The 26,037-nt window shown below is 57.3% G+C and overlaps 11 protein-coding genes across 11 annotated transcripts; 7 read left to right on the top strand and 4 right to left on the bottom strand.

The window, feature by feature from the left end:
* Positions 1-16: 16 nt before the first annotated feature.
* FA10DRAFT_267016 (endonuclease V) lies at positions 17-1,116 on the top strand. Its single transcript, XM_025521748.1, has one exon. It carries the CDS (start codon positions 173-175, stop codon positions 1,085-1,087), a length of 915 nt encoding a protein of 304 aa, XP_025377760.1. The 5' UTR covers positions 17-172; the 3' UTR covers positions 1,088-1,116.
* A 63-nt stretch (positions 1,117-1,179) lies between these two features.
* On the bottom strand, positions 1,180-4,904 carry FA10DRAFT_116425 (hypothetical protein). Its single transcript, XM_025517900.1, has 3 exons — positions 4,541-4,904; positions 3,008-4,463; positions 1,180-2,890 (listed from the first exon to the last, which is right to left on the bottom strand). The coding sequence occupies exons 1-3, from the start codon at positions 4,760-4,762 to the stop codon at positions 1,272-1,274; spliced, it is 3,297 nt and encodes a 1,098-aa protein (XP_025377759.1). The 5' UTR covers positions 4,763-4,904; the 3' UTR covers positions 1,180-1,271.
* A 1,632-nt stretch (positions 4,905-6,536) lies between these two features.
* FA10DRAFT_267012 (putative CCT3-chaperonin of the TCP1 ring complex) lies at positions 6,537-8,654 on the bottom strand. Its single transcript, XM_025521747.1, has 5 exons — positions 8,504-8,654; positions 8,224-8,434; positions 7,371-8,154; positions 6,841-7,297; positions 6,537-6,784 (listed from the first exon to the last, which is right to left on the bottom strand). The coding sequence occupies exons 1-5, from the start codon at positions 8,594-8,596 to the stop codon at positions 6,650-6,652; spliced, it is 1,680 nt and encodes a 559-aa protein (XP_025377758.1). The 5' UTR covers positions 8,597-8,654; the 3' UTR covers positions 6,537-6,649.
* Positions 8,655-8,735: 81 nt separating this feature from the next.
* Positions 8,736-9,956, top strand: FA10DRAFT_267010 (hypothetical protein). The gene is made up of 2 exons (XM_025521746.1): positions 8,736-8,964; positions 9,033-9,956. Exons 1-2 carry the CDS (start codon positions 8,789-8,791, stop codon positions 9,883-9,885), a joined length of 1,029 nt encoding a protein of 342 aa, XP_025377757.1. The 5' UTR covers positions 8,736-8,788; the 3' UTR covers positions 9,886-9,956.
* Positions 9,957-10,113: 157 nt separating this feature from the next.
* FA10DRAFT_301796 (hypothetical protein) lies at positions 10,114-15,298 on the top strand. Its single transcript, XM_025525030.1, has 3 exons — positions 10,114-10,882; positions 10,947-11,206; positions 11,279-15,298. Exons 1-3 carry the CDS (start codon positions 10,571-10,573, stop codon positions 15,129-15,131), a joined length of 4,425 nt encoding a protein of 1,474 aa, XP_025377756.1. The 5' UTR covers positions 10,114-10,570; the 3' UTR covers positions 15,132-15,298.
* A 1,239-nt stretch (positions 15,299-16,537) lies between these two features.
* On the top strand, positions 16,538-17,993 carry FA10DRAFT_301795 (hypothetical protein). The gene is made up of 3 exons (XM_025525029.1): positions 16,538-17,120; positions 17,203-17,271; positions 17,582-17,993. The coding sequence occupies exons 1-3, from the start codon at positions 16,780-16,782 to the stop codon at positions 17,772-17,774; spliced, it is 603 nt and encodes a 200-aa protein (XP_025377755.1). The 5' UTR covers positions 16,538-16,779; the 3' UTR covers positions 17,775-17,993.
* A 637-nt stretch (positions 17,994-18,630) lies between these two features.
* FA10DRAFT_301794 (S-adenosyl-L-methionine-dependent methyltransferase) lies at positions 18,631-19,704 on the top strand (the record flags this gene model as incomplete). The annotated part of the gene is made up of 2 exons (XM_025525028.1): positions 18,631-18,925; positions 18,989-19,704. The coding sequence occupies 2 exons, from the start codon at positions 18,631-18,633 to the stop codon at positions 19,702-19,704; spliced, it is 1,011 nt and encodes a 336-aa protein (XP_025377754.1).
* On the bottom strand, positions 19,623-21,063 carry FA10DRAFT_267007 (hypothetical protein; the record flags this gene model as incomplete). The annotated part of the gene is made up of 5 exons (XM_025521745.1): positions 19,623-19,942; positions 20,000-20,288; positions 20,361-20,594; positions 20,670-20,756; positions 20,818-21,063. 5 exons carry the CDS (start codon positions 21,058-21,060, stop codon positions 19,770-19,772), a joined length of 1,026 nt encoding a protein of 341 aa, XP_025377753.1. The 3' UTR covers positions 19,623-19,769.
* Positions 21,064-21,320: 257 nt separating this feature from the next.
* FA10DRAFT_267006 (ATP synthase F1 gamma) lies at positions 21,321-22,843 on the top strand. Its single transcript, XM_025521744.1, has 7 exons — positions 21,321-21,549; positions 21,620-21,704; positions 21,781-22,118; positions 22,191-22,281; positions 22,370-22,549; positions 22,624-22,652; positions 22,714-22,843. The coding sequence occupies exons 1-7, from the start codon at positions 21,370-21,372 to the stop codon at positions 22,756-22,758; spliced, it is 948 nt and encodes a 315-aa protein (XP_025377752.1). The 5' UTR covers positions 21,321-21,369; the 3' UTR covers positions 22,759-22,843.
* Positions 22,844-23,011: 168 nt separating this feature from the next.
* On the top strand, positions 23,012-24,991 carry FA10DRAFT_267005 (putative phosphoribosyl-5-aminoimidazole carboxylase). The gene has a single exon (XM_025521743.1). It carries the CDS (start codon positions 23,068-23,070, stop codon positions 24,955-24,957), a length of 1,890 nt encoding a protein of 629 aa, XP_025377751.1. The 5' UTR covers positions 23,012-23,067; the 3' UTR covers positions 24,958-24,991.
* FA10DRAFT_267004 (hypothetical protein) lies at positions 24,952-25,957 on the bottom strand. Its single transcript, XM_025521742.1, has one exon. It carries the CDS (start codon positions 25,805-25,807, stop codon positions 25,349-25,351), a length of 459 nt encoding a protein of 152 aa, XP_025377750.1. The 5' UTR covers positions 25,808-25,957; the 3' UTR covers positions 24,952-25,348.
* Between the last annotated feature and the right edge of the window lie 80 nt (positions 25,958-26,037).

The raw sequence follows: 26,037 nt of genomic DNA, 5'->3' as shown, positions 1-26,037 counted from the left end.
TGCAGGAAGGAAGACCGTGGAAGAGAAGGGCTCGCTCGGTGACGGAATTCCTCCACACCGAGGGGGTTACAAACACACACACAAAAAAGTTGAGGCCGTTCCCCTCTCCAACCGCCGAATAAGGACAAGGCTGCGGGGAGAGGTAACGCGAAGGGCTTACTGTGGGGGGCTTATGACGACTAAAGCGCACAGACTTCGGCAAATCATTGCGACGACTGACCCACAGCAAGCGCTGTCCATCCAACGAGAGCTCGCGCCGCTGGTCTGCATCCCACCATGGCCTTGCCTCGCCCGTTCGTCGGACAAACTCCGCATCCTCGCGCTCGATGTGGCCTACTCCGACAGCCTAATCGTGGGCAGCGCCGTCCTCTGGGACCCGCAACGGCATGAAGTAAGCTGGCAGTCGATGCGGAGCAGCACCACGCCGGCCTTTCCCTATGTACCCGGCCTTCTAGCCTTCCGCGAGATTCCCACGCTGTACCCGCTCATCGATGAAGCTCTCGCGCACGCGTGTCCAACCGGCAGAGACGAAACGGGAGAGAGCCCCTCGATCGTGCTGCTGTGCGATGGGCTTGGCATCGCGCATCCGCAGGGGCTCGGCCTCGCCTCGCACTTGGGCCTCATCTACGACCTGCCCTCGATTGGGACGGCCAAGAACCACTTCTGGGGTACCTACGACGCCGCCTCGCTCGGCTTCCCGCGCGGATCACGCGTTCTACTGCGAAAGCCCTCCGAGGAGAGCCAACAGGCGGAGCAGCAAGTGGGGCCGGAGCAGGAGCAGGAGCAGGAGCAGGAGCAGGAGCAGGAGCAGGAGCAGGAGCAGGAGCAGGAGCAGGAGCAGGAGACGGTGACAGCGCAGCCGGACGAGGCGATGGGCCACGTTCTCCGAACGCAAGACGGCATCAACCCCATCTTTGTCTCGCCGGGCCACCGCGTCTCGCTCGACGAGGCCGCCGATGTTGTCCTTTCGCTTTGTTCAACGTACCGGCTCCCCGATCCGATTCGAAGCGCAGACCACATTGGCCGAATAGAGCTTCAGAGATTGGAGAGAGAGAGAGGCCAGCCATGTAAGCAGAGTGACAGATGATGCTTGTGATATCATTACGGTTCCCCGAGAGATTGAAATAAGAGAGGCGAGATAGAGAGATAGAGAGAGATAAAGCGAGGAGCGACGTCTAGATAGATTGAGAGGAGAGTGTGCAGGAGTGAAGGGGGAGAATGCGCCGAGATGGGTAAAGTGTATCCGGAGTGGGCATGGCGAACTATTAGTGTCACCGTTTGGCAGCCGGGGCAGAGGTGGAACGAGCAATGGAGCCGCCAGCGGGGCCAGTCGGTCGACCTCGTCCGCCCATGCTGGTCCTGACGAGCTTGGAGGCCTGGCGCGATAGCTTTCGAACGTCGCCGTCCTTGAGCTTGACGGTAAATGCGCAACCCAGCACGTTGTCGGGCGACATGAGCTGCAGCGGTGGGTGCAGGAGCATCCTCAACGCTTCCGCGTGGCCCGGGCACTGCTTGCGATCCATCAGAGGTTCTCTGATGATGCGCACGATGGCGAGGCCCACTCTCTGGATCCATTGGGGCCCCTCGAAGAAGAAGACATCCCAGACGCGCATGAGCGTGTCCCACGGCAGGATGCGCACAAAGAGGGGGAGGAACCACGAGGGTGTAAAGTGGATCGGCTCGATGCCCAGCTCGATGAGCCGCTGTGCCAGCTCGGGATCCATGCTCTGCAGCAGCTGGCCCAGGACGATGCCGTCGACGTGGAGCTGCTTGAGATCGTTGCCATAGTAGCCCTCGACGTGGACATCGCGGAGCATGGCACAGAAGAGCCAAAAGGCCTCTTCGGCCGGCATCTGGATAAGGAGCCAGCCAACAATGAGGCCCATGCCCTGGGTGTAGCCGACGGTGGGGTTGTAGTGGACGTAGGCCTTGAGGATTGCCTCGAGATCCGCCTTGCCGCTGCTCTCCTCGCCTCGGAAGAGACGATGATCAGGGAAGCACCGGTCCAAGTCCTTTTCGATGGACTCGTAGGCGGCTTCCTTTCCCTTTCTCACCTTTGGCTCTTGGCTCTGCTTGCACAGCTGCTCAAACAGCCCAGGCCTTCTCCTGGTCGAGGCATTGGCCAGGAAGAGCCAGACGCTCTTTCGCATCGACTGCGGGATGCCAGCGTGGACGAGCTTCTTGACCTTGCGGCTCTTTTTCGCCCCGGCCAAGTCGTTTTCCTGCAGGATGCCCTGCCACTTTTCCACGGCCTCGTGGTCCTCGACCGGCGGTTTGTAGGGAACGCCGGTGCCAAGGTAAAAGCCGAGCGCATCTACGGGCGCTCGGTCGTCTGGCACAGCCGGACCCGGTATCGCGAGAGAGTGAGGAGCCAGGCCAGGCGAGGTGGGCGAGAGCATCGGTGAGCCGCGAGCACCTGGCAGGGACATTTGCGCAGACATGGGTGACGGCGCAGAGAAGGGGCTCGGACTCCTCGACGAAGGGGACGTCCCGCTCCCGCCACCCGGAGGACCGGGAGAGAGACCAAAGACGGTAGACATGCCACCGTGGGCGCCAGGCTGGGGGTTGCTGGGGTTCTTTCGCAGTTGCCCACTCCCAATCCTTTCCCGCTGGCTCGACCGGTCCGACGAGGATCGGTGAGGCGCAAAGCCCGGCGATGGCGGCCCGCTCCCTGGTCCGCCCTGGGCAAACGGCAGCTTCGGCGAGGGTAGTGGCTGGTCGACAAAGCTTCGTGGCGAAGGCCCTGGTGGCATTGCCTCTGGCGCTGCACCCAGGTGCGGTGGTCGCTGCGCAGTTGGGCTCGACATTGACGTCGATCGCCTGCGTGCTTCGTTGGGCCTTTGCTGCTGATGCAGCTGCGAATGGATCGAGGCCGGAGAGCCAGAAGGTCCTGGTGGGCCAGGAATGAACTGGCCAGGCGCGCCAATCTGGCCCGGTGCACCCATCGGTGGGCTGGCGACCCGACTGAGGAGCTGAGGAGGCACCGGCTGCCCTGGCCTCGGAGGACCAGTGGTGGGCATTGGGGGCATGTTGCCGCGTTGCATTGGCCTGTTAATGGGTGCCGAATTACCGATCGAGGGTCTTCTCTTCGGGTCAAAGCTCCCGAGCCCTGCTCCTCCTCCTCCACTACCACCTCCTCCCGCAGAATGCGTCGATCCAGAAGAGTCCCTTTGACTCATGCCCCCGCTGAAGCCCTGGCGAGGCGGTGACGAGGTCGCACTGCTGCTGGCTTCCACCTTGCGACGCAGTGTCGAGGCTGCGCCCGCTCCCGTGGGAAGCGGCGCTGCCGATGGTCGCCTGCCCGAGGGCGTGCGAAGAGCAGCGGGGATCTGCATCCGTCCCGCTTCGTTCGACGCCATGCCGGCTGCGTCAGACGCCGTCTTGTTTGATGTGGGCGTCAGGTTGCGTGCACCGTTGGCCAGTGGCGACGACGGCGCGATGCGAAAGTTAGGGTTGCCAATGCTGTTGCCAGACATGTTTGAGGCCCGGCTGGAATTCAGGCTCTCCATTGACATGTTCGAGGCGAGGACACGGCCGCCGGGCGACTTGCGAATGTTGAGCTCCCGAAAGTCAAAGTTGGGAAAGGCAACGCTATCTCGCCCGTAGACGTCGTAGATCGAGAAGGTCTGATCGCGTCTTCGGTTGTGTGGGTCGTCGTCGGACTCGGACGTGTTTGTCGTGTCGATCGACGAGGTGGTGGAACCATGGCCAGGTCTGGTGCCATTGTTGTTGCTGGAGTGAAGCGCTGCCGCACCCGCTTGGTCCCGGGCATTGATGGGCGATTCGGCCGAGGAAATGGGCGACGGTGGCAGGTGCGACGTCTTTTGCGCCGTACCGGACTTGACGCCGCCCGTGTCGAGCTTGGCCGGTGGGGCAGCCTGGACGGAGCCTGCGCTGCTGGCCACGCTTCCTGAGCTTGCGCGAGCCCAGGGAAGCATCGTCTCCGAGTCGTCAGAATCCATGGAGTCGCGCTGCTTCCGGCTGTTGTTGCGCGCGTGGCTCTCGTCCGAGAGGGGAGGCGTGGCCACTCCCAAGCGTCCGCCGGCATTGGCATTGGCAGCCGCCGTCGCCGCAGCTGCCTTTGCGTTCCCAACCGCCCTTGCAGCCGCACCAGCAGCAGCTGAACGGCCCTCCTGCGCCGCTGCGCTTCTTTCCCCCTTTATTGCCGACCCGCCAGTGCTGTGGTTGTGGCTGGACGAGTCGCCCATCTGGCTGATCTGAACGCTGTGACTGTCAATTGACATGCCTTCCTCCTCTCCGTCCGAGTCGACGGCGGTGACGGGGATGCCGAGGGGCACCTGCGATACGTGCATTGTCGCCGCCTCAGACTTGCTCATCGGCCGCGTGCTCGAGTCACGAATCGTGCCCACACCACTCCGACGCATCAGGACTGGCTTCTTGAGCTTGCCGTGGAAGGTGACGTGCTCGCCCTTGAAGCGGCCCACGACGCCCTCGCAGTAACCCTAGAGTAAGACCGCGCATTGCTCAAATTGGTCAGCAGCCGAGCGATAATCAAGAGGAAGCACGTCAGTCAACGCACCAGAAACCAGGCATCGGAGTCATTGACGCCGCTGCGCCGCTTGCCACTGCTGCCCTCGGCGCCTTCGTCGTCTAGCCTCCGCAGGACGATGATCTGCTCGCCCGTCATAAACATCAGGTCCTCAATGTCCGACGCGGGATTGTCCAGCTTGGCGGTGCACGAGCCAATGCCCCCTTTGAGGAGGGCGAAGCGCGTCCACGCGTTGAGTGTATGCGCATCCATCCTGTCGGCCGGCGATGGTTGACGACGGTGTCAAGAAGATCGCTCGCCCAGTTTCTTCGTTTGCTTTGTTTCTAAAGTGCTGGCTGATGACGAAGAGAGCGATGCGATACACGAGCCTTTGTGAGAAAAGGGGCCTGGGACGTGAATATAATCGTTGGATTGTCGGGAACGAGTGAGAGAAGAAAGATTCCCGCCGTCGCGAAACGCAGCTCAGTCCACACCTGGCGAAGCAATGGTCTGTATCGATACGAGGTGGTTCCCTTGCTGTATGCCTTGGCGATAGCCTACTTGAAAGACGAGAGAGTGTGTGTGGGAGGAACCAGTCCCCGATCTAATGACGCGACGTGCGAAGAGAAAGGAACAGAAAAGGAGCGTGTGTGTATGCGTCGACGCTCAGTGTGATGAACGTCGCGGTAGTTGGCGCAAGAGGCAACCACTGCCGGTCGACTCGCAGTCGAGGAGCAGCAGAGGCGTCGGACAAGCCGAGAGCGGAGTGAGGGTAAAGAAAGGAGAGGGGACCAGTCAGGAGGAAGCAGCTGAGGAACGACGAGCTTCGATGCTGGTTGATGAGGAGGGGGGGAGAGGATGTGTAGGTGCGAACGCGCCGCACTCCCGCCGTCCTTGATTGTATTTGGCAATCCAAAAAGGGGAGAAAGGAAAAAAAAAATCAAGTTTCCATCCCTAACAGGGACCCTCAAGCCAGGAGAAAAAAATATATAATAATAGGCCAGGAAAAATCAAGCGGACGGAACACGCTAGCAAGAGGCTTGGCTGCTGTCGTCGTCGTCGATTGCTCGGTGTCTTTTTAAATTTTTCCTTTGCTCCTCGCTTGACATCGGGAGGCTTCTGTCTTTGTTGCCCAAAATATAATTGCGCTGAAGCTGTGGCAGGCGAGCTGGGGTGCTCCGGCGGCGTTGATGTTGATGTTGATGTTGATTTCTTGCTGAGACGACGAACATGCCAGCAACGCAGCGCCGCGACGATCAATCCACCGACGTGCTTTAGCGTGTGCCCGAAAGACCTCAGGCACGCTCTGTCCAAGCTTGCTGCTCCACCACCCCATCCACTACACTACTAGCTACAACTACTACTTCTGCTTACTTCTTCGTTTCGGCCTGCTCTTCCTCAGCTGTCAGCGCTCGATCAGAAGTGGCCAGACAGATTGTCCAAGGCAGGTTCCTGCTTCACACTCCTCTGCGATCGACCCAATAATATAATGATGATAATGTTGTGTGCAGCAATATGTAGACTTGTGCCAGCGAGCAGTGTGCGAATTCCTGCGAGCGCTTAAACCTGATGCACCGAAAGTACGTCTGCAGCTTTTGAAACGCGTTTGCCGGCGCGGTTCAGGCGAACTCGACGGTTCAAAGCATATTGACAAAGGATTAACACAAGCGTCAGAGTTATCGTGATCACCCTTACGAACTAAATGAATGGAGTAGCCTGGTACCGCAATGTTGCTGCGCTAGAGACCGGAAGGTGCTCCGATGTGCAGACGAAGTGACAACTCGCATTGCGTCCGTCCATCGGCGATGGGCAACTTGCACGCCCGCGACTTCTGGCGGGGAATGGAATGTTTGTGTACCGTACACGTGGAAGTCGCGCTTTCTTTTTGGTCGTCAACATGCCAAGCCGAAGACTCTTTGAACGGGCACAGATCAATTATTTTTAGACTCGATCGTTGCTTCTCTCAGCCGTCCCATCAGCAGATTGCTGGACAGAGAGAACAGCGTATAAAGCCTTGCCAGGCTAGTCGCGGTTGAATCCCCATGACGTTTGAATCCATTTGGCGGAAAGGGCAAGTGATTGGCAACGAGGAGAGAAAGAGACTTCATGATGAGAATAATGTGACTCTTTTCTTTGCTAGACATTGACAATGATCTCGAATTACATCTCCGGCATCTCGCCGGGCATTTCACCCTCGCCGGGAGGTGCCATTTGGGGCGCGCCACCTCCGCCGCCTTCCTGTCGGGCTCGTCTCGCTGACACGACATCGTCGACGCGGAGGAGTAGCGAAGCAGACTGAGGATGATGATCAGCGTGATGCAAAGAAAAGGTCGGATGGAGAGGTCACTCACCTCAATAGCGGTCTTGAGCGTCTGGATCTTGACGGCGGCGCTCTCATACAGGCCATACTCCTTCATCTCAACAACCTTGCCAGTGTTTCCGTCGACGCCGTACGAGTGCTCCCCCATGGCGTGTTTTGCCCGGAGCGCCGTGAGAGTCTTGATGGCGTTTCCGCCGCAATTTTGGATGAGCGTGCGCGGAATGACCTCCATCGCCTCTGCCACGGCCTTGATCGGCCCCACTTCCACGCCCTCGACCGATCTGGCAAAGTCGTACAAGCCCGTCGATACGGCCATCTCGGTCGCACCGCCACCGGGAGCCAAAATGGGGTTGAAGACGACGTTGCGAGCCACGGACATGGCATCGGCGAGGTTTCGGTCGACTTCGTTGAGAATATCCTTGGATGGGCCTCGGAGAAGGATGGTACATGCCCTAGGGTCCTTGCACTTCTCCAGGAAGGTGAAATACCTAAGAGAGAGAGAGTGATCCATCATCAGTGAGATGCACGTAAGAGAGAGAAGAAAAAGAAGGCTAAACTCACTCGTCGCCGAGCTTCTCAATGTGAAAGAGGCCACACTTTGTGCCGATGTCGGCATCACGCAAATCCTCGACACGGTTGACAATCGTCGCGCCAGTCGCCCGAGCAATGCGGTTGTTGTCCGATTTGCGCACCCTGCGGATGGCCGTGATGTTCTGCTTGAGCAAAAAGTGCTGGGCCAGGTCCGAGACGCCCTTCTCGGTGAAGACGAGGTCTGGCTTGTGCTCGATGATGCGGTTGCACATGATCTTGATCTGCTCTTCCTCAATCTCCAGAATCCGGTTCCAGTCCTCTTCTTTTGTAATCTCGATGTTGGTCTGTGACTCTCCCTTCTTGTACTCGAGAGGGCAGTCGAGAAGCAGAATTCGGGGATTGTCGATGCGTCTCCTCATCTTGGGGTGGGTCACATCCTTGGCCAGCATGACGCCGTCGAGGACCTTTGATCCTTCAATCTCGCCTCCGGGCACCTTCTCAACCCTCGCATACCGCTTGATGTCCACCGTCTTTGACTCTCTGCCTCCGCTTCCCTCGTCGACTGTGGCCACGGTCCGCACCGCCTTGAGTGCCAGGCGGCACATTTGGTCCGACCACCGAGAGACAAACTTGGTGCCAATTGAAGTCTTGATGAGTGCCAGCATCTCCTCTTCGTTGTCCACGTCTACCGGCACGCTGATCCTTTCGATAATTTCGAGAGCCTCGGCCAGCGCCTTCTTGTAGGCCGAAATGATGACGACGGGGTGAATGTTGCGTTCGAGGAGGGGTAGTGAGTGGGCGAGCATCTCTCCGGCTGTACATCATTTCATGGGATCAGCTTGCAGGCCCCTTCAGCATGCTTCTCTCATGCCAGCAGACCCACCAAGAATGATGACACTCGTGGTACCGTCACCGACCTCCTCGTCCTGCGTCCTGCTCAGCTCGATCATGCTCTTGGCGGCCGGATGGCCGACCTCGATTTCACGAAGGATAGCATTGCCGTCATTTGTGAGCAAGATGCCACCCATGGGGTCGAGAATCATCTTCAGCATCGCCTTGGGTCCAAGGCATGTCCGAATGACGTCTGACACAGTCTGCAGAAGGCACCCAGCCATAAATTGAGCATTCGGATGTAAAGATTTAAAAAGGGTCTGAGGACCCACCTTTGCCGCCTGGATATTGGAGATCTGTGCCTTGCGTCCATGCTGGCGCTCCGGACCAGCGTTCATGACAAACACCGGCTGTTGGCCCGACATGTTTGGTCGTCGCTGCTGTGCAAAATGGGTGGAGAGGGACGAGAAGGAGGATTGGTGAGGGAGCGAAGAAAATGGAAGGCGAGAAGATGGGTCGCGCCTAAAACAGAGCTCAAAATTCACGTGTCTCTTTCTTCGCTCTCTCCACCTGCAGCAGTGGGACGACGACCGACGGCAACGGTCGACGCAGGAGAGATGCATCCCACCAAGAAGAGGAGACGGGCTCCTGAAGCACGACGAGAAGATCTTGACGACGATGAGGAGGAAGGGGATGCGAGCGTTCTCGGCTTTCAGGCATTACCTGTGGCCGATTTACCCCTTGGCTTCGACGGCATTCCCATGGACGGTGCGCAGTATCTCGCCGTTGTGAGGTGAGTACATTCTCAAAGTGTTAGTCGACACAAGTGTTGACCGTACTGACAGATCCGTCATTAAACAGACAAGAGGCTAGTGGACGGCCAAAGGTCGTGCAAGTCCGAAATCCCTACGCCATTGCCGACGTCCAAACACCAGTTGCCTCGTCGTTGCAGAGCCAGGTAGGCATGCCGTCGCAAGAATGGCGTGATACGTTTCAGACAAGATTGAAAAACATGCGGGAGTCGCTAAATCCTGTCGTTTCTCTCGGGTCCGCAAGTGAAGGGTTGGTGGTTCCCAAGCGGCATGACGAGGCGAGCTGGTATCGTTTTCTCCATGGTCGCACCCTCAAGGACGAAGAGGAGTCGTCGAATGGCCGGAAAAGTGGAACAGAAGGTGTAGCAGAAGGTGCTGTCGATAGGGATAGTCCTGCATCACAACTCGGAAGACCAGATGTTCAATTAGAGGAGCACGCCGAGCCCGCTTTGAGAGAGCCGACACCTGCGCTTCTGAGCCGTCTCAAGACCAGTGACATCCTAGCTTTGCTCGAATTTTTTCCGTCCTGGTTCTCGCAGAGTTCTATGGCCTCATCGCCGTCGCCGCCAACGATACGACACGCAGTGGACCCGTTCCATGCCAGGTGGGTCTTTGCCCTCCTCGCCAAGCTCGACGGTCGGCTTGTGGGAGATGAAATCAGCACTTTGCGCGTTCTCGCTAGAGCCGGCATCGAGCGAGTGGTGCAGGAGCGCTATCGCCGAGCCGTGAAGAAGACTCTTCGGAAGCAGCAACAGCCACAGGCTTCGGACGACATTGACGGCGGCGAGGTCATGATGAGCGAGATGGGAGCCTGGATGATCGTCTGTGCTGTCAGCAGCATATGGGGCCAGCATGATCTCTGGGACGATGCTCGAGCCGACCTTGCGAAGATTGCTTCCTGAAGTTGCACACAGCAACGAGCAGATCCTGTACTATAGCCATTTTTCTCTTTTATCCATCATCTCAACCTGCCTCCCTCTCACCGCGATCGATTGACAGGTCCCGCCCCGTCGCTAGTCAAAGCCACGCGATCAAAAAGTTAACGTAAAAAAAATGCAAGCTCTGGCGCCCGCCGCCAGAGGGGAGGGAATGTCTCAGAGCGCTAAGAGGCAAAAAGCCTCTTTCACTTTACCCCTCTTCTTCGCGGTCTCACTCACCCTCGCTCGCGCTGACCTCCTTCTTGCCTGTCCTCTCTGACGACCTCGCGCTGCACAGCGCCCGTAATTACGACATACGAATCCAGCTCGACTCGTGGAGCTTCGTGGAAAAGGCGGGCCGTCCAAGGAGCATCCATCAGACGCGGTTTTGGGATTAACGACAACGGCGACAGCGAACCACGCGGGGCACCCTCTCTTCTCTCACACGGCATCCAAGGCACGCGCGCTTCCTCATTCTTTCTCGCGGGAACGCCGGTCCAGTCGAGTGCTTCACCGCTGCCTGTGCCCTCATTACTTTGGGCTTGCTCCGGGTGCACTGTGAAACCCGGCCCGAATTTCGCGAGACCACGCGCAACGCGACCCATTCGGTCACCACCTGCAGACGGGCCCTTTGAATTGGGCCATCCAAGAAGGACGAGGGGGCCACTAGATGATGGCACAGGCACGACCGGTCCTGACCGTCGATGTCAACATCGGCCAGGGCGGCGTGCGGAATCAGCATCAGGCCGCAAAGGCTGCCGCTCAAGCAAGGGCGTCTGCCCAAGCACCCCAGTCTGGACAGGACCAGGATCTTCATCCAGATGACATGACCAACGGTAACGGCGATCGCGGCGGATTCAGCAGCGATGATGAAGAGGCCGAAGACACCTACGCCGGCGCTGGATCGTCCGGAAGAGTGAAAGCGGGCACAGGCCAGGCTGCTGCAAGGAACGGGACAGCATATCACGGGCAGGAGGAACAGGTGAGGAGACCGACTGCAATGGACCTTCAGCGATGCTTCACAGTGGCTAACAGGAGATATGTAGTACATGGATGACTCGGAGTCATCAAATGGAGAAGAATACGAGCCTCAGGAAGGCGACATTGAGATCGTGTCGGACGAGGACGAGGGCGTCTACGACGAGGATGACGATGACGACCTCTCGTCGAGCCCGAGCATTCCAGACGAGAACATCGACTTCGATCTTGTCTATGCGATGCACAACTTTGTGGCTACCGTCGAGGGTCAAGCAACGGTCTACAAAGGGAATAGCCTGACGTTGCTAGACGATTCCAACTCCTACTGGTGCGTGCTTGCCTCCCCACTTCCCTCTCCCTATCTGTGGCATCCGCTAACATTTTGTGTGATTGAGCACAGGTGGCTGGTACGGGTGTTGAGAACGCAGGAAGTGGGCTACATCCCTGCCGAAAACATCGAGACCCCCTTTGAACGTCTGGCGCGGCTTAACAAGCATCGCAATGTCGATCTCACATCGGCCACCGACGACGATCACATCCAAGTGCCTGAGAAGATCTTCGTCAGCCACCTCGTCAAGCAGAGAAACTTTGGCCCCAACGGAGGCTTGTCGGAGCATTCTGGCAAGCTGTCTGCTCTCTCCATGAGAAGAGACGGTGACGCTCCTGAGCACGTTGTCAGGGAAAAGGAGCGCATCGGCGATCGTGGCGTTCAGTTTGGGCCATCCACCTACCTCGAGCACAGCGGAAACGAGGACTCTGAAGATGAGTACGATGACGACGAGAATCCGGACATGGAAGGCGATGAAGACATGGACGAAGAATACGATGAAGATGACGAGAACGAAGAAGAGCAAGAGGAGCAAGGAGGGGAAAGCCAGGGCGATAGGGGCGAGGAGATTATCCGATCACGGAGAGGTGTTGAGGAGGGAATAGGCGCTGGTGCCACAGCCACCGCAGCCGGGGCCGCTGCAGGTATCTACGCGAGGGAACATGCGCAAGGCAATGAGCGTACGCCGATGCAACAGGCCCAGCAACAGCAGCAACAACATCCACAACCAGGTCAGCAGCAGCAATATCAGTCGCAGCAACCCACGCAACAGCAGCAAGGTACAAGCAGGCGGGGCTACCTTGACAAGATGGAGCCCGATGATGGCATGGACTGGGATGCAGCAGAGACGGAGCGGGTGCAGCGGGCTCAGCAAGAGCGCATTGCTTCCAAGCAGGCAGCCGATGTGCGAAGATCTAACGAGGATGCACGCTCCCAGGGCGTGCAACAACGTAATTCAGCAAACATCGACAGTGCCCCTCCCTCAACCTTGCGTCCAGGTGGCAACATTGCCACGCAAAGAGCATCAAATGAACGCCTCAGTATGACTGGTAGCGATCGTAACTCTCAAGGCTTCCTGCCCTCGGCCGTCTTGGCTTCTCGAGATCGCTCGGCGTCTGATGCGAGTGTGGGATCCAGCCAGCTCTCGCCCGAGTCGAAAAAGGACAAGAAGGCGGCCCAGCGGCGATCCAAGACCGAAGAGGATGTCAATGAGGAGAAAGCAGGCAAGAAGCGTTCGGGCGTTTTCAGCGGTCTCTTTTCGAGATCCAAAGACAAGAAGGAACGCAAGAGCGGTAGCTTTGGGTCGTCGCACAACCGGAACGGCAGCAGCGGAGATGGAGACAGCCTCTTCACGGGTAGAAGCTCCGAAGAGAGTCTTGGCAACACCCGCCGGATATCGCAGTCGTCAAATCCTGGTCGCACAGTGCAGGAGAGGGACCGCGCACAGCAAGAAGCCTACCAGAGGCAATTCCTCACCACGAGCGGTACCAACCCGGAAGGCGACTATAGGCACCTCAGCGCCCAGCAACATGGACGAGTAGCTAGACCAGGCAGCTTGATCGGCCCGTCAGGCACTGTACCCATGCTCAACGTGCTGAGAATCTTCGCGGGTGACAACATCGACAGTGACGCAACTTTCAAGACGGTCCTCTTGAACGATTCGACGACGTCGAAAGATCTGGTCAAGCAGGCCGTCCAGCGGTTCAGGCTCGGCGCAGGGCAGGATCCTGCCGAATACATGCTTACCGTCAAGCTCGTTGAGGGCGACGAGAGACAGTTGGATGGCGATGAGAGACCACTGCAGGTCTTTGACAAGTACAGCGAAGATCTGGCCAACGACCGCGATACACCGACAGTGCCTTCGGTCAAACGGTCAAGTGTCGGTTCGATCTCATCGATCTCCTCCAACCTGAGTCTGAACCCCGCCATTGCGCGCTTGGGTAACGACTTTAGCGATGATCACGCAGTCAAGTTCTACCTGCACAAGAGAAAGCTGGAATCGTTGTCCAATCTTTCTTCTGTGGACCAAAGCTACTCGCTCGAGGCTTCCACACTTAGCGCTGGAAACACCAGCTCCGACACCCAGCAACGGGCTAGCCAGGCTTCGATGTTATCGGCTGACACCGCTGACACCATCCAAGCATCCTCGGCTCGCTTTGCGCTGCGCTTGCTCATCTTCCCCTCGGACCTGCCCGAAGGGACGGTCTTTGATCCTCAAACCAGCGCTCTCATCCCCCAACGAACGCTCGTGGAGCGAGGACCCGGTGGTATGACGCCAGGCGAGGGCATCACACAAGAGTACCGCGAAAAGGTCCTCGTGCTTCCTCGAAACGCGACGGTGGCCGAGGTCATTGAGCAGGGCTTGGACCGTTTTGGTATCATGGAAGGCGTCGTGGAGGGAGGCGACGATGTTGAGGACAGGTCGTCGCGGCGGAGGAGCAAAGCCAAGGTCCGCTACGGTCTCTCGGTCGACATCAACCATGCTGAGCGATCATTGAATGCGTCTGGCAAGGTCGTTGATGCCTTTCCAGTCGCCCCTGTCTTCAAGTCCGGCGCAGGCAATCGGCGGTCGCTAGATGCAAAGCGTCGAAGCATCGACTCAATGATGCTGCTGAGCGTGGCGGACGACATCCGACCTGACGATCCTATCTTCATCCTTCGGCAGGTTCACCCCAATGCCAAGAACAAGACGGCGAGGTCGCTTAGTCCTACTGAGGACGTCCTTATCAACAAGCAGGATCAGCGGCGCCAAGCCGAGCTCGACAAAGTGGCCCCCATGCTGTCTCAGCAACGATCGCCCAGCACTGCGAATGATCTCTCCGTGCTAGGGGGGGAAAAGGAAGGCATGAGCCGGCAAGAAATTATCGCTGCGCAGAGAGCTGCGGCGAGAGAGAGGAGAGCTGCCGTTCTGGGGGCAGAGCGGAACGAAGACCAAGGCGTCGATTTGCTCCTCGAAGATCGAACTAGGATCCGCAGCTCTCGGAGCCTCGAGTCAGGCAAAGTGCGCTATTCCTACATTGGTTCGTCGGGCCAGGAGCAGGATATCAGCAACATTGTCGAGGACGTGCTTCAAGATCACCAGGAGCCCAAGGTTTCTCGGCCTCCCAACGCAAGGATGCCCAGCCGGGCTGAGAGCGGCCTGACCGCCGACAGCTTTGAGAGCGCACCCAGCCCTAGCCTCATGGACAGGAGGAGCCCATTGAGCCTCAACGAAGTACACTATGACGTCCGGGTGCCTGCCCAGACTGGCGATCTCCTCGAGACGTTTGTAAGAAATCCAAAGAATGCGGAAACAACAATCGAGGACCGCATCGACCAGGTGCTGGCTAGGGTCACGGCGGGAACGATATCACCCTTCACAGCTGGCTACGACGACAGCGGGCGAGCGACGCCAACTGCAGACGGCCGATCATCATCGCGAGCAATCAACAAAACTGGTATGCCAGGCTCGCTTTCTAGCCATGACAGCCCGACATCCAACACCACCCATCAGACGTCCATTTCCACAATGATGACGACGACAACACCGCTCTCGCTGATGTCGGGCACAGCAGCAGCAGCTGCTGCTGCTGCCGCAGCTTCTGGAGGAGGGACGCGCTCCGTGACGTCGCCGAGAAACAACGCGCCTCTGCGCGGCGACTTTGGCCTTTCAAACCTGTACACACTCGTCGACGCCGCCGCCCGTCGAGGGGCAAAAGGTCATCACCGCGGTAAGAGCAGCAGCAAGGGTGGCAGCAACGGCAGCGGTGGTGGCCTCGGGTACAATGGTCCGTACAAGCCGTCGGTCGGAGGCCTCTTCCCGCCTCAGTCGCCGCACATTGGCGAGAGAAGGGTAAAAGAGGTCTACGCGCCCATTGGCCGTCAGCTCAACAACATCGAAGAGTCATTGGACCAGCTTTTGAACGACGCTCTGCGCAACTTTTGACCTCGTTCATGCTTACGGATTCGATTTATTCTCTCAGCACTGCTTCTACCCCCTTGTCTTTTCTCTCAGTCTCTTGGGGTCATTATCTCTGTATGCTTAGCTAGGTAGGAATTCGTCATTCTCCTTGTCCTTTTAAAGGTCTTCAATTTGAGCTGGCTTCATCCAACCCGTGCGCGTCCTGTTACTACTGTGCGATCCGCCCAAGCCGTCTTTTCATAGAAGTCTTATTCACTGTCCCGTAACGGCTTGCACCTCTCGGTGCGCAGAAGAGCCTCGCCTCACCCTTCCAGCGTCTGTGTTCCGACGACGAGCATCTCTCAGCTGAGCTGAGAATTACGAGCTGTGCCTCGAAAGGAAAGCGCCACTGGCCGGAGTTAATTAGTGCCGATGCCGCTTTCGCGCAGCCTTAAAAATCAAGGACAAGGAAGGCCAAGGCTAGATTCGTTGAGGCCAAAACATTGACGACGGCCCCACAAAAAGGACGCTACTACTACAACAACAACAACAACAACAACAACTACTACTACTACTACTAGCACTCTTGGATTCGCCAAGGTGGCAGAGGGTTGTCGGCTTGGGCGAGACTGGGTCACGATGATGCTCAGGTGACTCTTTCTTGCCAAGGAGGCGGAAGGGATCCGGGCTCTTCTTGAACTGGATCTCGATCCTTCCCTATCTCCTTCTTTTCCCTCCCAAGATGAGGCCTTCTCATTTCGTGACGTTATCGCAACGATACTCCTTTCCTTCTGGACCGAGCTCGAGCTTGGACCTTTTTCTAGCCGTATGCGCTGCACCTGACAGGGCGTGCAGAAAAGAAGGAATTGTTGCTTAATTAATCATCTCATCTTCCATGTCGATATCTATCAATGAACCTAGGAGAAATTTCTATGGATGAAGGTAAATTTGCAAGGAAGGTTGGGAAAGGGAAGAAGCGCTTTGATTGTACCACGTCGCAATCCCAGATACTATTGCCCGATCGTCGCCTCTGGCTCTATGCTTGTCTATCTTCTACTTCTGTGATTACACCGCTGCTGCTGAGCTACGCATACACTTGCGGCGGAAAACGCGAGTGCCAGGACGCTTGCTGATCGGCAGCAGGCAGCAAGGACGCTCAGGGTCTTGTTTCGGACAGACCACAAAAATGGAGCGTAGATCGCAATGCTGACAGACGGGTGCCGCCTGGTCAGAAATTCAGCGGTGTAACTACAACCTGCCGAGAGGCTTTCTGTGTTTGTATCATGGTTGCGCAATGTTCTAATCCGGGAACTTGGTCCGAACGAGAGGGAAAGGGAAAATCTCTACCAAACGACCGCGTGTAAGCTAAGCGAGTGTTAGTATTCGAAAAAAAATAAAAATAAAAATAGAGGCGACACTGGCCTTGTGCGTGCCAGCCTTGGTTCGATATGGGCTTTTGTGTGCGTGAAGCGCGCACTGCAGCGCAGGGCCTTTAGGGGCCAATGGCTGGGCCGAATCCTGCCCAGAGCCAGCGAGGCCAGGGAAGAGCGACGACTCGTTTATAAACGGGAAACCCCTCCCGCCATCGTTTTTTCCTTTTCCCAACCCATCATCAGCGCCACTTTCCCTCCGCTCCTACTCATCTCACCTCATTTTCTCCTTTTTTCGACACCAGATCAACACGTTTGAAAAGATGCAGTTCTCGACCGTTGTCATTGCCGCTTCTGGCCTCGCCGCCGCTGGTGTCGCCATGGCCCAGAGCACCTTCTCGGTCAACACGCCCGCCTCGGTGGTCCAGTGTGTTCCCCTCCAGATCTCGTGGACCGGTGGCCAGGCTCCCTTCAACCCTTTCATCACCGCTCCCGGTGACACGGCGACGATCCTCGAGACGCTTCCCCAGGTCACTGACCGCACGACGACGTGGACCGTCAACCTCGCCGCTGGTCAGAAGTTCACCATCAACATTGTTGACTCGACGGGTGCCAACGCCCCCTCGGCCCAGTCGCCCGCCATTGCCAGCGGCAGCTCGTCGTGGTGAGTTTTTACTATCTCTAATGTTAACTTTCTCTTGCCATCGCAGTTGCTCATACGCTTTTTTTTTCTCTTTCTCTTCCAGCCTCAGCTCTTCGAGCGGATCGAGCTCGGCTACCTCGTCGGGTTCGTCGGCTTCCTCGACTGGCTCCAGGTGAGTGCGATGCTTGCGCATGAAATCGGTGGATACGAGAATGGTTCCTGTTGTTGTTTCTCCTGTCTTTGTTCGTCCTCTGGGCGGCCGAAACCTTTCCCAAGGGGCAGCAATTTGCCACGGATGAAGGGCGAAAGGGAGGAATCAACGTTTTCGAGGGATGATTGGTTCTGACTTCTGTTCTTTCTTTTCCTTCTCCTTCCTCTTCCACCCTTTCCTTCCCTTTCTTTTTTTCTCTCCTACGTCCATTCCTTGCTTTCCCCATTCCCTTCCACAATCCCCCCCTCGAACACCCTTACTGACCCTGCAGCACTGCCGCCGCCACCTCCTCGTCGTCTCCTTCGTCTTCGTCCTCGGCTTCCCGTTCGAGCAGCGGTACTACCTCGTCGACCTCTGCCCCCGCGTCGTCGAGCAGCACCAGCCACGACGGTGCTTCGAGCCTCAGTGGCTTCGCCGCCGTCATTGCCGGTGTTGTCGGCATCGGCGCTGCCGCCCTTGCCTAAGAGAACGGCGCAAGCACTTGTCCGATGTGCAGCAATCCTCTTCAAACAAACGTTTGTGCAATAATCTTCCTTGCGTTGATGTGCGCGATATTTGCCTCCTCGCCTATCATTCAGAATCTCCTCACCATCACATCTCCTCCTACGGAACTTTAGACGCCTACCGCCCGAACTCTCAATTGTTCCCTTTAACAATTCATTCGACTCTCTCTTGTTTATTCGATCTTCTACCTTCTTCCCTCTCCTTTTTCATTCAGATTAATCGCACACTTCTCTTCATCGCCAAAAACATACATTTGTTGTCGTGCGACTTGAGTTTCTTAGGTTAGCTGGTCGGAAGAAGAGTTTACTTCTGCAACAGCGGACGCTCATAAAGGCCGCTTTGCGCCCGCTCGTGTGCGTCTCGACCTTCCCGACGGTTTTGAATACCGCTCTCTACTTACCTCTGATTAAGAAGTCTGGTGATCGGCGTACGCCGCCCGCGTTTGTGCGGACCCGTGTCATGATGTGGCGAGGGCGTACCTTTTATTTTCCTCTTCGGTAGCGAAAACTTTCTTCTAGTGCCAACAAACGTAGAGAAAAGAGGTGCTAACAAATTACTAGGAAATTGGAAATGCCCATAATAAAGAAGAAAGTAAAAATTTCTCGACGAGCTCCACTCCTGCTCACTGTAGGAAGAGGGTGTCAAGAGAGTGAGGAGTGACAGAGAGAAAAAGAGAAAGAGGAGCTGCGCGTGTCTTTCTCGCGCTAGAAAGCAGGAAGAGAGCGAGACTCTTGTGCACAGAGAGGGTGCCACAGAGCGAACAAGAGAGAGAGAGAGAGAGAGAGAGAGAAAGAAGCTTGCGTTCAAGGGATCGGGATGAGCGTTGCTCGCGGGGGCGGCGCACTGTCGCTGCCCAAGTTCAGGCACAATGTTGCGAAACGCATCGGCCGGTTCCTCCTCGTCGACGGTGGCGTAAACACTGGAATTAGCAACAAGAAGGCGACAAAGAGGAGCAAGAGGATCAGGAGCAAGGCAGACGAGGAGGGCAAGGACCTTGTGCGGTGGATGTGCGAGGAGCTCAAGGCGAGGCAGGTGGCGGGCACCGAGAAGAGGGAGTTGTGGTCCATGTATAGGCGCCTGACAAGAGGCGAGCCGCTGGCGTACATCCTAGGTGAATTGCTCCGTCTTCGTAGTGCTTGAGATTTCCTGTGCACTGACAGAAAGGATTTGCCAGGAAACGTGCCATTTGGGCCTCTCGCCCGCCTTGAGGTTCGCCCGCCGATCCTCATCCCTAGGCCCGAGACGGAAGAATGGACCGAACGGCTTGCTTCGATGCTCATTGCCAGTCCCGCACCACGCAGCGAGGCGATCAAGATCCTGGATCTCTGCACTGGCTCCGGCTGCATTGCCCTCTCGCTCTTCTCTCACCTCACCAAGCATCGCCAAGCAGAGGTCCTCGGCCTGGACAAGTCCCGTATCGCCGTGGAGCTGGCGCGGCGGAATGCCCACTCCCTCTTCCCGCCGCAGCAATCACAGTCTGCATCAAAGGTCGCGTTTGAACAGGCAGACATGTTCGATTTCGATCCGGTCTCGGTGGGCGGACCGTTTGACGTCGTCGTTTGCAATCCGCCCTACATTCCGCTGGACCAGTGGGAGAAGCTGGAGGATGGCGTAAGGCTGTGGGAGAATAAAGCGGCGCTAGTCGGTCCTGGAGAGACCGGGCTAGGGTTCTATAAAAGACTGGCAGCGCTCGTGAAGAGCGGTGGTCTGCTGCGTGCGCCTTCCTCGGAGGCAAAGGGAAAGAGAAGGCCGGCAATCGTTGTTGAGGTAGGCCACGATCAAGCTGAGAAGGTACGGGACATCTTCAAGGGTACAGGCGTAGGCCTGGACATTGAGATTTGGAAGGATGCGTTTAAAGTGCAAAGAGCGTTGTTCATGTACCATCAATGATCCCACAAGATGTAACAGTACACAAATGAGAGATGCCAAACGAGCAATCGACCCTGCTTTTGCTTTTAGGTCTGGGCACGCATCTTGCTTCTCTTGCCCGTCTGGGCCTGGAAGCCGGTCTTGATCGTCGTGACGGACCTGGTGGAGCCGCAAGACTCGCACGTCATAAAGTAGATACGGTTCTCCTTCGTCAGAATCGTCTGGGGCGACTTGCACGTCTTGCAGGTGACGTACTCGACTGTCGGGCGCAGAATTAGCGATAGAGGTACAGACACAACTCCTGCCAGAGACTCACCAATATATCTCCGCAAGACATTCTCAATCTGCTTGGGTTGGAAACGACCCTTGATGACGAGACGCTGGCTACCATCGACAGAGCCCACTGTTCCCAGCTCCGAAAAGAGGTATTGAATGACGTGGTCCGGTTGTCGGTGCATTCGCTTGCAGATATCGACAACGTTGGCAAAGACCGTCTTCTTTGATCCATCTCGTTGCACCACGGGCGGCGCAATCGTATACTTCTTCTTGTCGCCCGACAGCGCCGGGTTCTGCGCACGAAGTGTCGCGAAAATCCGGCCGAGGAGCTGAGAGGGCACAGGTTGATACAGGTTTTCAGCACACGAGGTCAAAAAAATCAGAGTGATGAACTTTCTCACCTCTTGGTACGTATAGTCTCGGTCTGTACCGTGCCACGTCTCAACGTTGTCCTTCTTCTCTCCGACAGCCTCTTCGGCATCGTCGGCGCCAAATGGATCGTCGCCAAGGTCGCCTTCGACCTCGGCATCGTCTGACTTGGGCGTGGAAGTCCCCTCGCCCAGCTCCTTTTCGAAAGCCTCGAGATCAAAGCCACCCTTCTTGCTCTTCTTCTTTTTCTTCTTCATGTCGCCAAACTGTCCGGTACGTCACAGTGGGGTGAGTTCTTCATTATCCAGAAAGGTAGAGATTGCGGAATAGACTCTACTCACGTCGAGATCTCCATCTGGGACAGCCTCAGCCGCGTCCGCACCTGCGTCTGTCGCCGTTCCATCAGCCCCAGGAGACGTGGCGTCGTCCTGTCAAGGTCCAGGGTCAGGAACCTCTCGAATCTGCGCGCTCAGTCTACTTGAAGCTCACCAAGTCCATTGGAACACTCTTCTTCTTCTTGCTCTTCTTCTTCAAACCTCCGAAGAGGTCCTCAGGGTTCTCTTCTGCTGCCTCCCCTCCTGCCGGTGCTGCTTCTGCTCCATTCTCGTCGCCCGCGCCGGCTCCGTCGAGGACATCGAAATCGACAATCTTTTTGTTCTTCTTTTTCTTGAGACCGGGGTCAAAAAGAGGCTCCTCGGCCGTGGGCGCGTCTGTCACATCTGCAGACGCCATGGCTCCTTCCGTATTCTGGTAGAGAGATATGCCGTTGTTGAGAAGCGGAGAAGTGGTGAACGGTTGCTGATGAGTCGTTCCAGTCAAGACGAAAAGCAAGAGCAGGTCACGAGGTGATTTGGCCGTGCTATTGTAAAATAGAAGAATGGAGTGGAATTCCCAAATACAATATGCAGAAGCGTTATTTGATCAAGACACGTGGACTTCACCGGAGCGAGCCGAGGTTGCGCACCATCACTGATCGGAACGCCTTCCTTCTCGTCGTCACTTCTCCTTCTCGTCCCAGCCCCTTTTCCCTCTCCCTCGAACATGGCCATGCTTCCACGCGCCGCTCGTCCTGCCCTTGTGGCCAGCGGCTTCTCGGCCCCCATTGCCCGGCAGGGAGTCGCCGCCGCCGCAGGTTTCCACTCGTCCGCCGTGCAGCAGCAAACGCTGAGGGAGCTCGAGCAGCGCATCAAGTCGGTCAAGAACATTGAGAAGATCACCAAGGTAATTAGACACCTTTTTGTTGCTATCAGAAAGAGTGCAGGAGTAGCTGACTCTTCTATTGGGACAACAGTCGATGAAGATGATTGCGTCTACGAAGCTCACCAAGGCTCAGCGTGCCATGCAGGCCGCCAAGGTGTACGGCCAGGCCAACAACGGTGGGTGTCACAATTCTGCAACGACGGACGAGAGGGATGGAGAAAGAGGGGGAAACTGACAGACGACTTCCTGCAGAGGTCTTTGAGCAGTCCGAGGCTACCGCTCCCGATGGCGGCCGGGAGCTGTACATTGTTTGCTCGTCGGACAAGGGCCTTTGCGGTGGTATCCACTCCTCCGTCTCGAAGCGCGCCAAGGCCGAATTTGGCAAGCACGGCGGTGCTGCTGCTTCGGCGGACTCGACTGAGGGACCCAGCATCGTCGTTCTGGGTGACAAGGCCAAGGCTCAGCTTTCGAGGACCCTGGGCAAGAACATTGCCGTTTCCTTCAACCAGGTTGGCAAGGATGTTCCCACGTTTGCGGAGGCCAGCGCCATCGCCGACAAGATTGTCTCGAGCGGCATCAAGTTCGACAAGGTGTGTTGGCCGCTGCTTCAAAGCCCTCTTTTGTTTCCTGGACCACTTGCTCACCGAATCTTGATATGACAGGTCAACATCATCTACAATGCCTTCGTCTCTGCCATCTCCTTCGAGTCGAGGATCATGCAGGTCTTCAGCGAGGAGTCCTTGGAGAAGGCTCGTGAGTTGATCTCCCCCATGGCCACGCACTCTCTTGACCTTGCATAAAGGATGCTCATCTTATCGGTATTCTCCTTGCGACCCTGCAGCCAAGTTCGGTCTTTACGAGCTGGAGGAGGACACGCTGAAGGACCTGGCGGAATTCTCGCTGGCCAACGCCATCTACGCTGCTCTTGCTGAGGGACACGCCGCTGAGATCAACTCGAAGCAAAACGCCATGGACAACGCTTCGAAGAACGCTGGAGAGATGATCACAAACCTGGGAATGGGTGCGTTCCTCCCTGACATCATCTTACCTGTCCCTTCTCTCATGCTGATCTTCTTCCTTCTTTCCATCCAATAGCCTACAACCGTGGTCGACAGGCCCAGATTGTGAGTAGATCGAGGCGATTGGAACCACTGAACTGGAACTGACAAGCCTTTTCTGCGACAGACCAACGACCTCATCGACATTATCACGGGTGCCTCGGCTCTTTAAGTCTGCTAACTCCCTGTGTACATGATATCGTAGAGGGCCAGTGGACCGACGGCAAGAATACAATTGAAAGCTTCTGCTACTCTCATTCCTCGCTGGGTCGAGGGGCTCCCCTGTGTGAGACGCTTGAAGAACAATGACAGGAATCTTCCTCCTTTTTTCTTTTCTTTTCTTTTTCTTTTTCTTACGGAGCTGAAAGGGCGAGGAAGATAAAATAAATTTTGGAGGCGTCGCGAAGACTCGACTTCTGCTTTTTGACAAGCAACGACCGCGATAGTAGTTGCAGCAGAGAACATTGCCGACATCGCAAGGATGGAGTCGCGAAAGATTGGTGTGCTGGGTGCTGGGCAGCTGGGGCGGATGTTTGTGGAGGCTGCCTCGCGGCTCAACATCGAGGTGCACCTTTTGGACGTGGGGCCCTCTGCGCCGGCCAAGCAGATCAGCAGCAATCCACACCACATTGACGGCAAATTCAGCGACGCCGACAAGATTTCGGCCCTCGCGCGGCAGGTCGATGTGCTTACCATTGAGATCGAGCACGTTGATGCGCAGCAGCTCCAGCGCGTGCTCGACCAAGGCCTCGTCAAGCATGTCCATCCGCTGCCGAGCACCATCCGGCTGATCCAGGACAAGTACGCGCAAAAGGTCCATCTCACCCAGCATGGCCTGCCCGTGGCCGAGTACATGGCCGTGGGACCCGACGAGCGCGACCCTTCTTTGCCGGCGTCGTCGGCCAAGGAGCAGGCGGCGGGGATCCAGGCAACAGGGCAGGAGTACGGATACCCGATCATGGTCAAGTCGCGCACACAGGCCTACGACGGACGGGGCAACTTTGTCGTCCGCGATCCGAGCCAGGCAGGCCAGGCAGTCGAAGCGCTGGGCGGCGGGAGCAGGGGCCTGTACGCTGAGAAGTGGGCGCCCTTCGAGCGCGAGGTGGCCGTCATGGTCGTACGCAGCAGCAGTGGCGAGGTCCGGGCATACCCCGCCGTCGAAACGGTGCACAAGGACAGCATCTGCCACAGCGTGTATGCGCCCCTGCGACATGCCGATGCGAGCGTAGAGGCAAAGGCGAGAGAGATTGCAGAGCGGGCCGTGGCGACGTTTGGCGGAGCTGGTGTCTTTGGCGTCGAGCTCTTCCTCATGAAGGATGGCCAGCTGTACATCAACGAGATTGCGCCCCGGCCTCACAACTCGGGCCACTACACCATCGAGGCGACCGAGACGAGCCAGTATGAGAACCACGTGAGGGCGATCTTGGGCTTACCGTTGGGCGGCACCAGGCTTAAAGTGGGCAGCGCCGCCATGGTCAACATCATCGGCCTAGCAGACAGCGACGAGGACCCAGAGGCAGTGACCAAGACGCTGGCGCCCGTCGTGCGGAGCCTGAGCATCCCGGGTGCGACGACGCATCTCTACGGCAAGGCCGGCTGCAGGCGGGGCCGGAAGATGGGGCACATCACCGTAGTGGGCAACAGCGACGCGCAGGTTCGCCAGCGCTTGCAGCCCATCCTCGACGCCCTCGATGTCGCGACAGACACAGCAAAGAGCCCAGCGCACAAGCTGCCCAAGGAGCTCACCCTGGCCGGTGTCGTGGACCAGCCGTCGGTTTCCGAAGAAGCAGCAGCGGCAGCAGCAGCAGCAGCAGCAGCAGCGTCAAAGGCCACGAAGAGCGCCGCCGACTTTGCGCACCCGCAACCGCTCGTCGGCATCATCATGGGCTCCGACTCGGACCTCGGCGTGATGCTGCCCGCGGCCCAAATCCTCAAGCGCTTCAACGTGCCCTTTGAGCTCACCATCGTCTCGGCCCACCGCACGCCCGACCGGATGCGCGACTATGCCCGGTCGGCGCCGAGCAGAGGCCTACGGGCCATCATTGCTGGTGCCGGCGGCGCAGCCCATCTGCCTGGCATGGTAGCCGCCCAGACGGCGCTGCCCGTCATTGGCGTGCCCGTCAAGGGAAGCACATTGGACGGCGTCGACAGCCTGCACAGCATCGTTCAGATGCCAAGGGGCGTCCCCGTCGCGTCCGTCGCCATCAACAACAGCACCAATGCTGCCCTGCTCGCGGTGCGCATCCTGGCAGCTGCTGACTCGACGTACCTCAAGGCCATGGACGACTACATGCGCGAGATGGAGAACGAAGTGCTGGCCAAGGTCGACAGACTCGGTCACGAGGGCTGGGACTATCAGGTCAAGAAGTAGAAAGCAATGGTATTACTAGCGATAGAGGTTCATCATGGAGTGTGTGTGTTGTGAGCGCGTACAAGTACAAGCAAGTGAGAAGAGAGAGGCAAAAAGAAGAGTGAGCACATGATCATCTCCTTCGCTTGGGACGACCGTTGTTGTTCGTTCCCTTCTTGGGCTTCCAGCCCTTTTCCTTGCGCCACGTCTCGCGACGGTTCTGCCGTGTGCCCGAGGTGCTGATCTTTGGCTTGGCTTCTGTTTGTGTTGTGGCATCGATGCGTCGATGCGTCGAGCGATAGGAAACAAAATGAGAGGAAAAGGCACGATGACGGGTGGTAAAGGGAAAAGGGGTGAAGAAGGCAGAGAAAAAAGGGAGAAGAGAAGGGAGTCAGTGATCTTTGAAACCAAATCACTGAAGATCTTGCTGCTCCCACAGCCAAGACAGCCTGTCTTCCTCGGAGGAATCAGAGGACGCCTCTGACTCCGAGTCTGAGAACCCAATCGAGTCGGGGTCCACCAGCCCCAGAAGCAACGCATCAACATCTCCTCCCCTTTCTTTTTTCTGCTGCTGCTGCTGCTGCTCGATCTGTGAAAAGGAACAGAGCGGGGAGCTCAACCGGTACCAACCTTGGTCATTGTCTCCCGCTGCTGCTGCTGCTGCGGACGCATCCTGGCCCTCCGTCTCCATCTCGTCCTCAGCCTTCGAGGCCTGTTCCTCAGCGTCTTCCTTTGCCGCCACGCGCTGCGCCAGGCGGCTGCTGATGGCGTTCAGGCGCGCAGCGTGCGTCACCGCATAGTCTGTCTTGTCGTTGTATCGTCTCGCATTGCGCGCTTTGACCTTGGAGGATGCTCGGAGCGACTTCGCCATGGTTCACTTCTCTTGCGCTTCTTGTTGATTCGCTGCTGAGATGTGCCTCTCGATGGGAGAAAGGCCTTCGTTGTAAGTGGTGGTGGTGGTGCTGGTGGTGGTGGTGGTGGTAATATCTCCCTTGCCACTGCTGAGCGAACGCTTCTCCTTCTCAAAGCCAAAAAAAAAAAAAAAAAAAGAGGAAGGTAGGCGCAAAAAAAGGCTGAAATTTCCGTTCGGCCGATGGATGG

This window comes from Acaromyces ingoldii, assembly GCF_003144295.1.
Source record: "Acaromyces ingoldii strain MCA 4198 unplaced genomic scaffold FA10scaffold_3, whole genome shotgun sequence".
Classification (NCBI taxonomy): domain Eukaryota; kingdom Fungi; phylum Basidiomycota; class Exobasidiomycetes; order Exobasidiales; family Cryptobasidiaceae; genus Acaromyces; species Acaromyces ingoldii.
Note: the sequence above shows the minus strand (reverse complement) of the source record. Positions and strands in the feature narration are given on the sequence as shown.

Excerpts from the sequence above, each read along its gene's own strand:
- FA10DRAFT_267016 (XM_025521748.1), top strand. The coding sequence starts at position 173 with ATGACGACTAAAGCGCACAGACTTCGGCAAATCATTGCGACGACTGAC.
- FA10DRAFT_116425 (XM_025517900.1), bottom strand. The coding sequence starts at position 4,762 with ATGGATGCGCATACACTCAACGCGTGGACGCGCTTCGCCCTCCTCAAA. Across the intron at positions 4,464-4,540 it reads ACTCCGATGCCTGGTTTCTG|GGTTACTGCGAGGGCGTCGT; the intron begins GTGCGTTGACTG and ends GTCTTACTCTAG. Across the intron at positions 2,891-3,007 it reads GCCCCCAATGCCCACCACTG|GACCTTCTGGCTCTCCGGCC; the intron begins GTCCTCCGAGGC and ends CTGGCCCACCAG.
- FA10DRAFT_267012 (XM_025521747.1), bottom strand. The coding sequence starts at position 8,596 with ATGTCGGGCCAACAGCCGGTGTTTGTCATGAACGCTGGTCCGGAGCGC. Across the intron at positions 8,435-8,503 it reads CCAATATCCAGGCGGCAAAG|ACTGTGTCAGACGTCATTCG; the intron begins GTGGGTCCTCAG and ends TGCCTTCTGCAG. Across the intron at positions 7,298-7,370 it reads ATTGAGAAGCTCGGCGACGA|GTATTTCACCTTCCTGGAGA; the intron begins GTGAGTTTAGCC and ends TCTCTCTCTTAG.
- FA10DRAFT_267010 (XM_025521746.1), top strand. The coding sequence starts at position 8,789 with ATGCATCCCACCAAGAAGAGGAGACGGGCTCCTGAAGCACGACGAGAA. Across the intron at positions 8,965-9,032 it reads CAGTATCTCGCCGTTGTGAG|ACAAGAGGCTAGTGGACGGC; the intron begins GTGAGTACATTC and ends GTCATTAAACAG.
- FA10DRAFT_301796 (XM_025525030.1), top strand. The coding sequence starts at position 10,571 with ATGATGGCACAGGCACGACCGGTCCTGACCGTCGATGTCAACATCGGC. Across the intron at positions 10,883-10,946 it reads ATCACGGGCAGGAGGAACAG|TACATGGATGACTCGGAGTC; the intron begins GTGAGGAGACCG and ends GGAGATATGTAG. Across the intron at positions 11,207-11,278 it reads GACGATTCCAACTCCTACTG|GTGGCTGGTACGGGTGTTGA; the intron begins GTGCGTGCTTGC and ends GATTGAGCACAG.
- FA10DRAFT_301795 (XM_025525029.1), top strand. The coding sequence starts at position 16,780 with ATGCAGTTCTCGACCGTTGTCATTGCCGCTTCTGGCCTCGCCGCCGCT. Across the intron at positions 17,121-17,202 it reads GCCAGCGGCAGCTCGTCGTG|CCTCAGCTCTTCGAGCGGAT; the intron begins GTGAGTTTTTAC and ends TTTCTCTTCCAG. Across the intron at positions 17,272-17,581 it reads GCTTCCTCGACTGGCTCCAG|CACTGCCGCCGCCACCTCCT; the intron begins GTGAGTGCGATG and ends CTGACCCTGCAG.
- FA10DRAFT_267006 (XM_025521744.1), top strand. The coding sequence starts at position 21,370 with ATGGCCATGCTTCCACGCGCCGCTCGTCCTGCCCTTGTGGCCAGCGGC. Across the intron at positions 22,550-22,623 it reads GATCACAAACCTGGGAATGG|CCTACAACCGTGGTCGACAG; the intron begins GTGCGTTCCTCC and ends TCCATCCAATAG. Across the intron at positions 22,653-22,713 it reads GTGGTCGACAGGCCCAGATT|ACCAACGACCTCATCGACAT; the intron begins GTGAGTAGATCG and ends TTTCTGCGACAG.
- FA10DRAFT_267005 (XM_025521743.1), top strand. The coding sequence starts at position 23,068 with ATGGAGTCGCGAAAGATTGGTGTGCTGGGTGCTGGGCAGCTGGGGCGG.
- FA10DRAFT_267004 (XM_025521742.1), bottom strand. The coding sequence starts at position 25,807 with ATGGCGAAGTCGCTCCGAGCATCCTCCAAGGTCAAAGCGCGCAATGCG.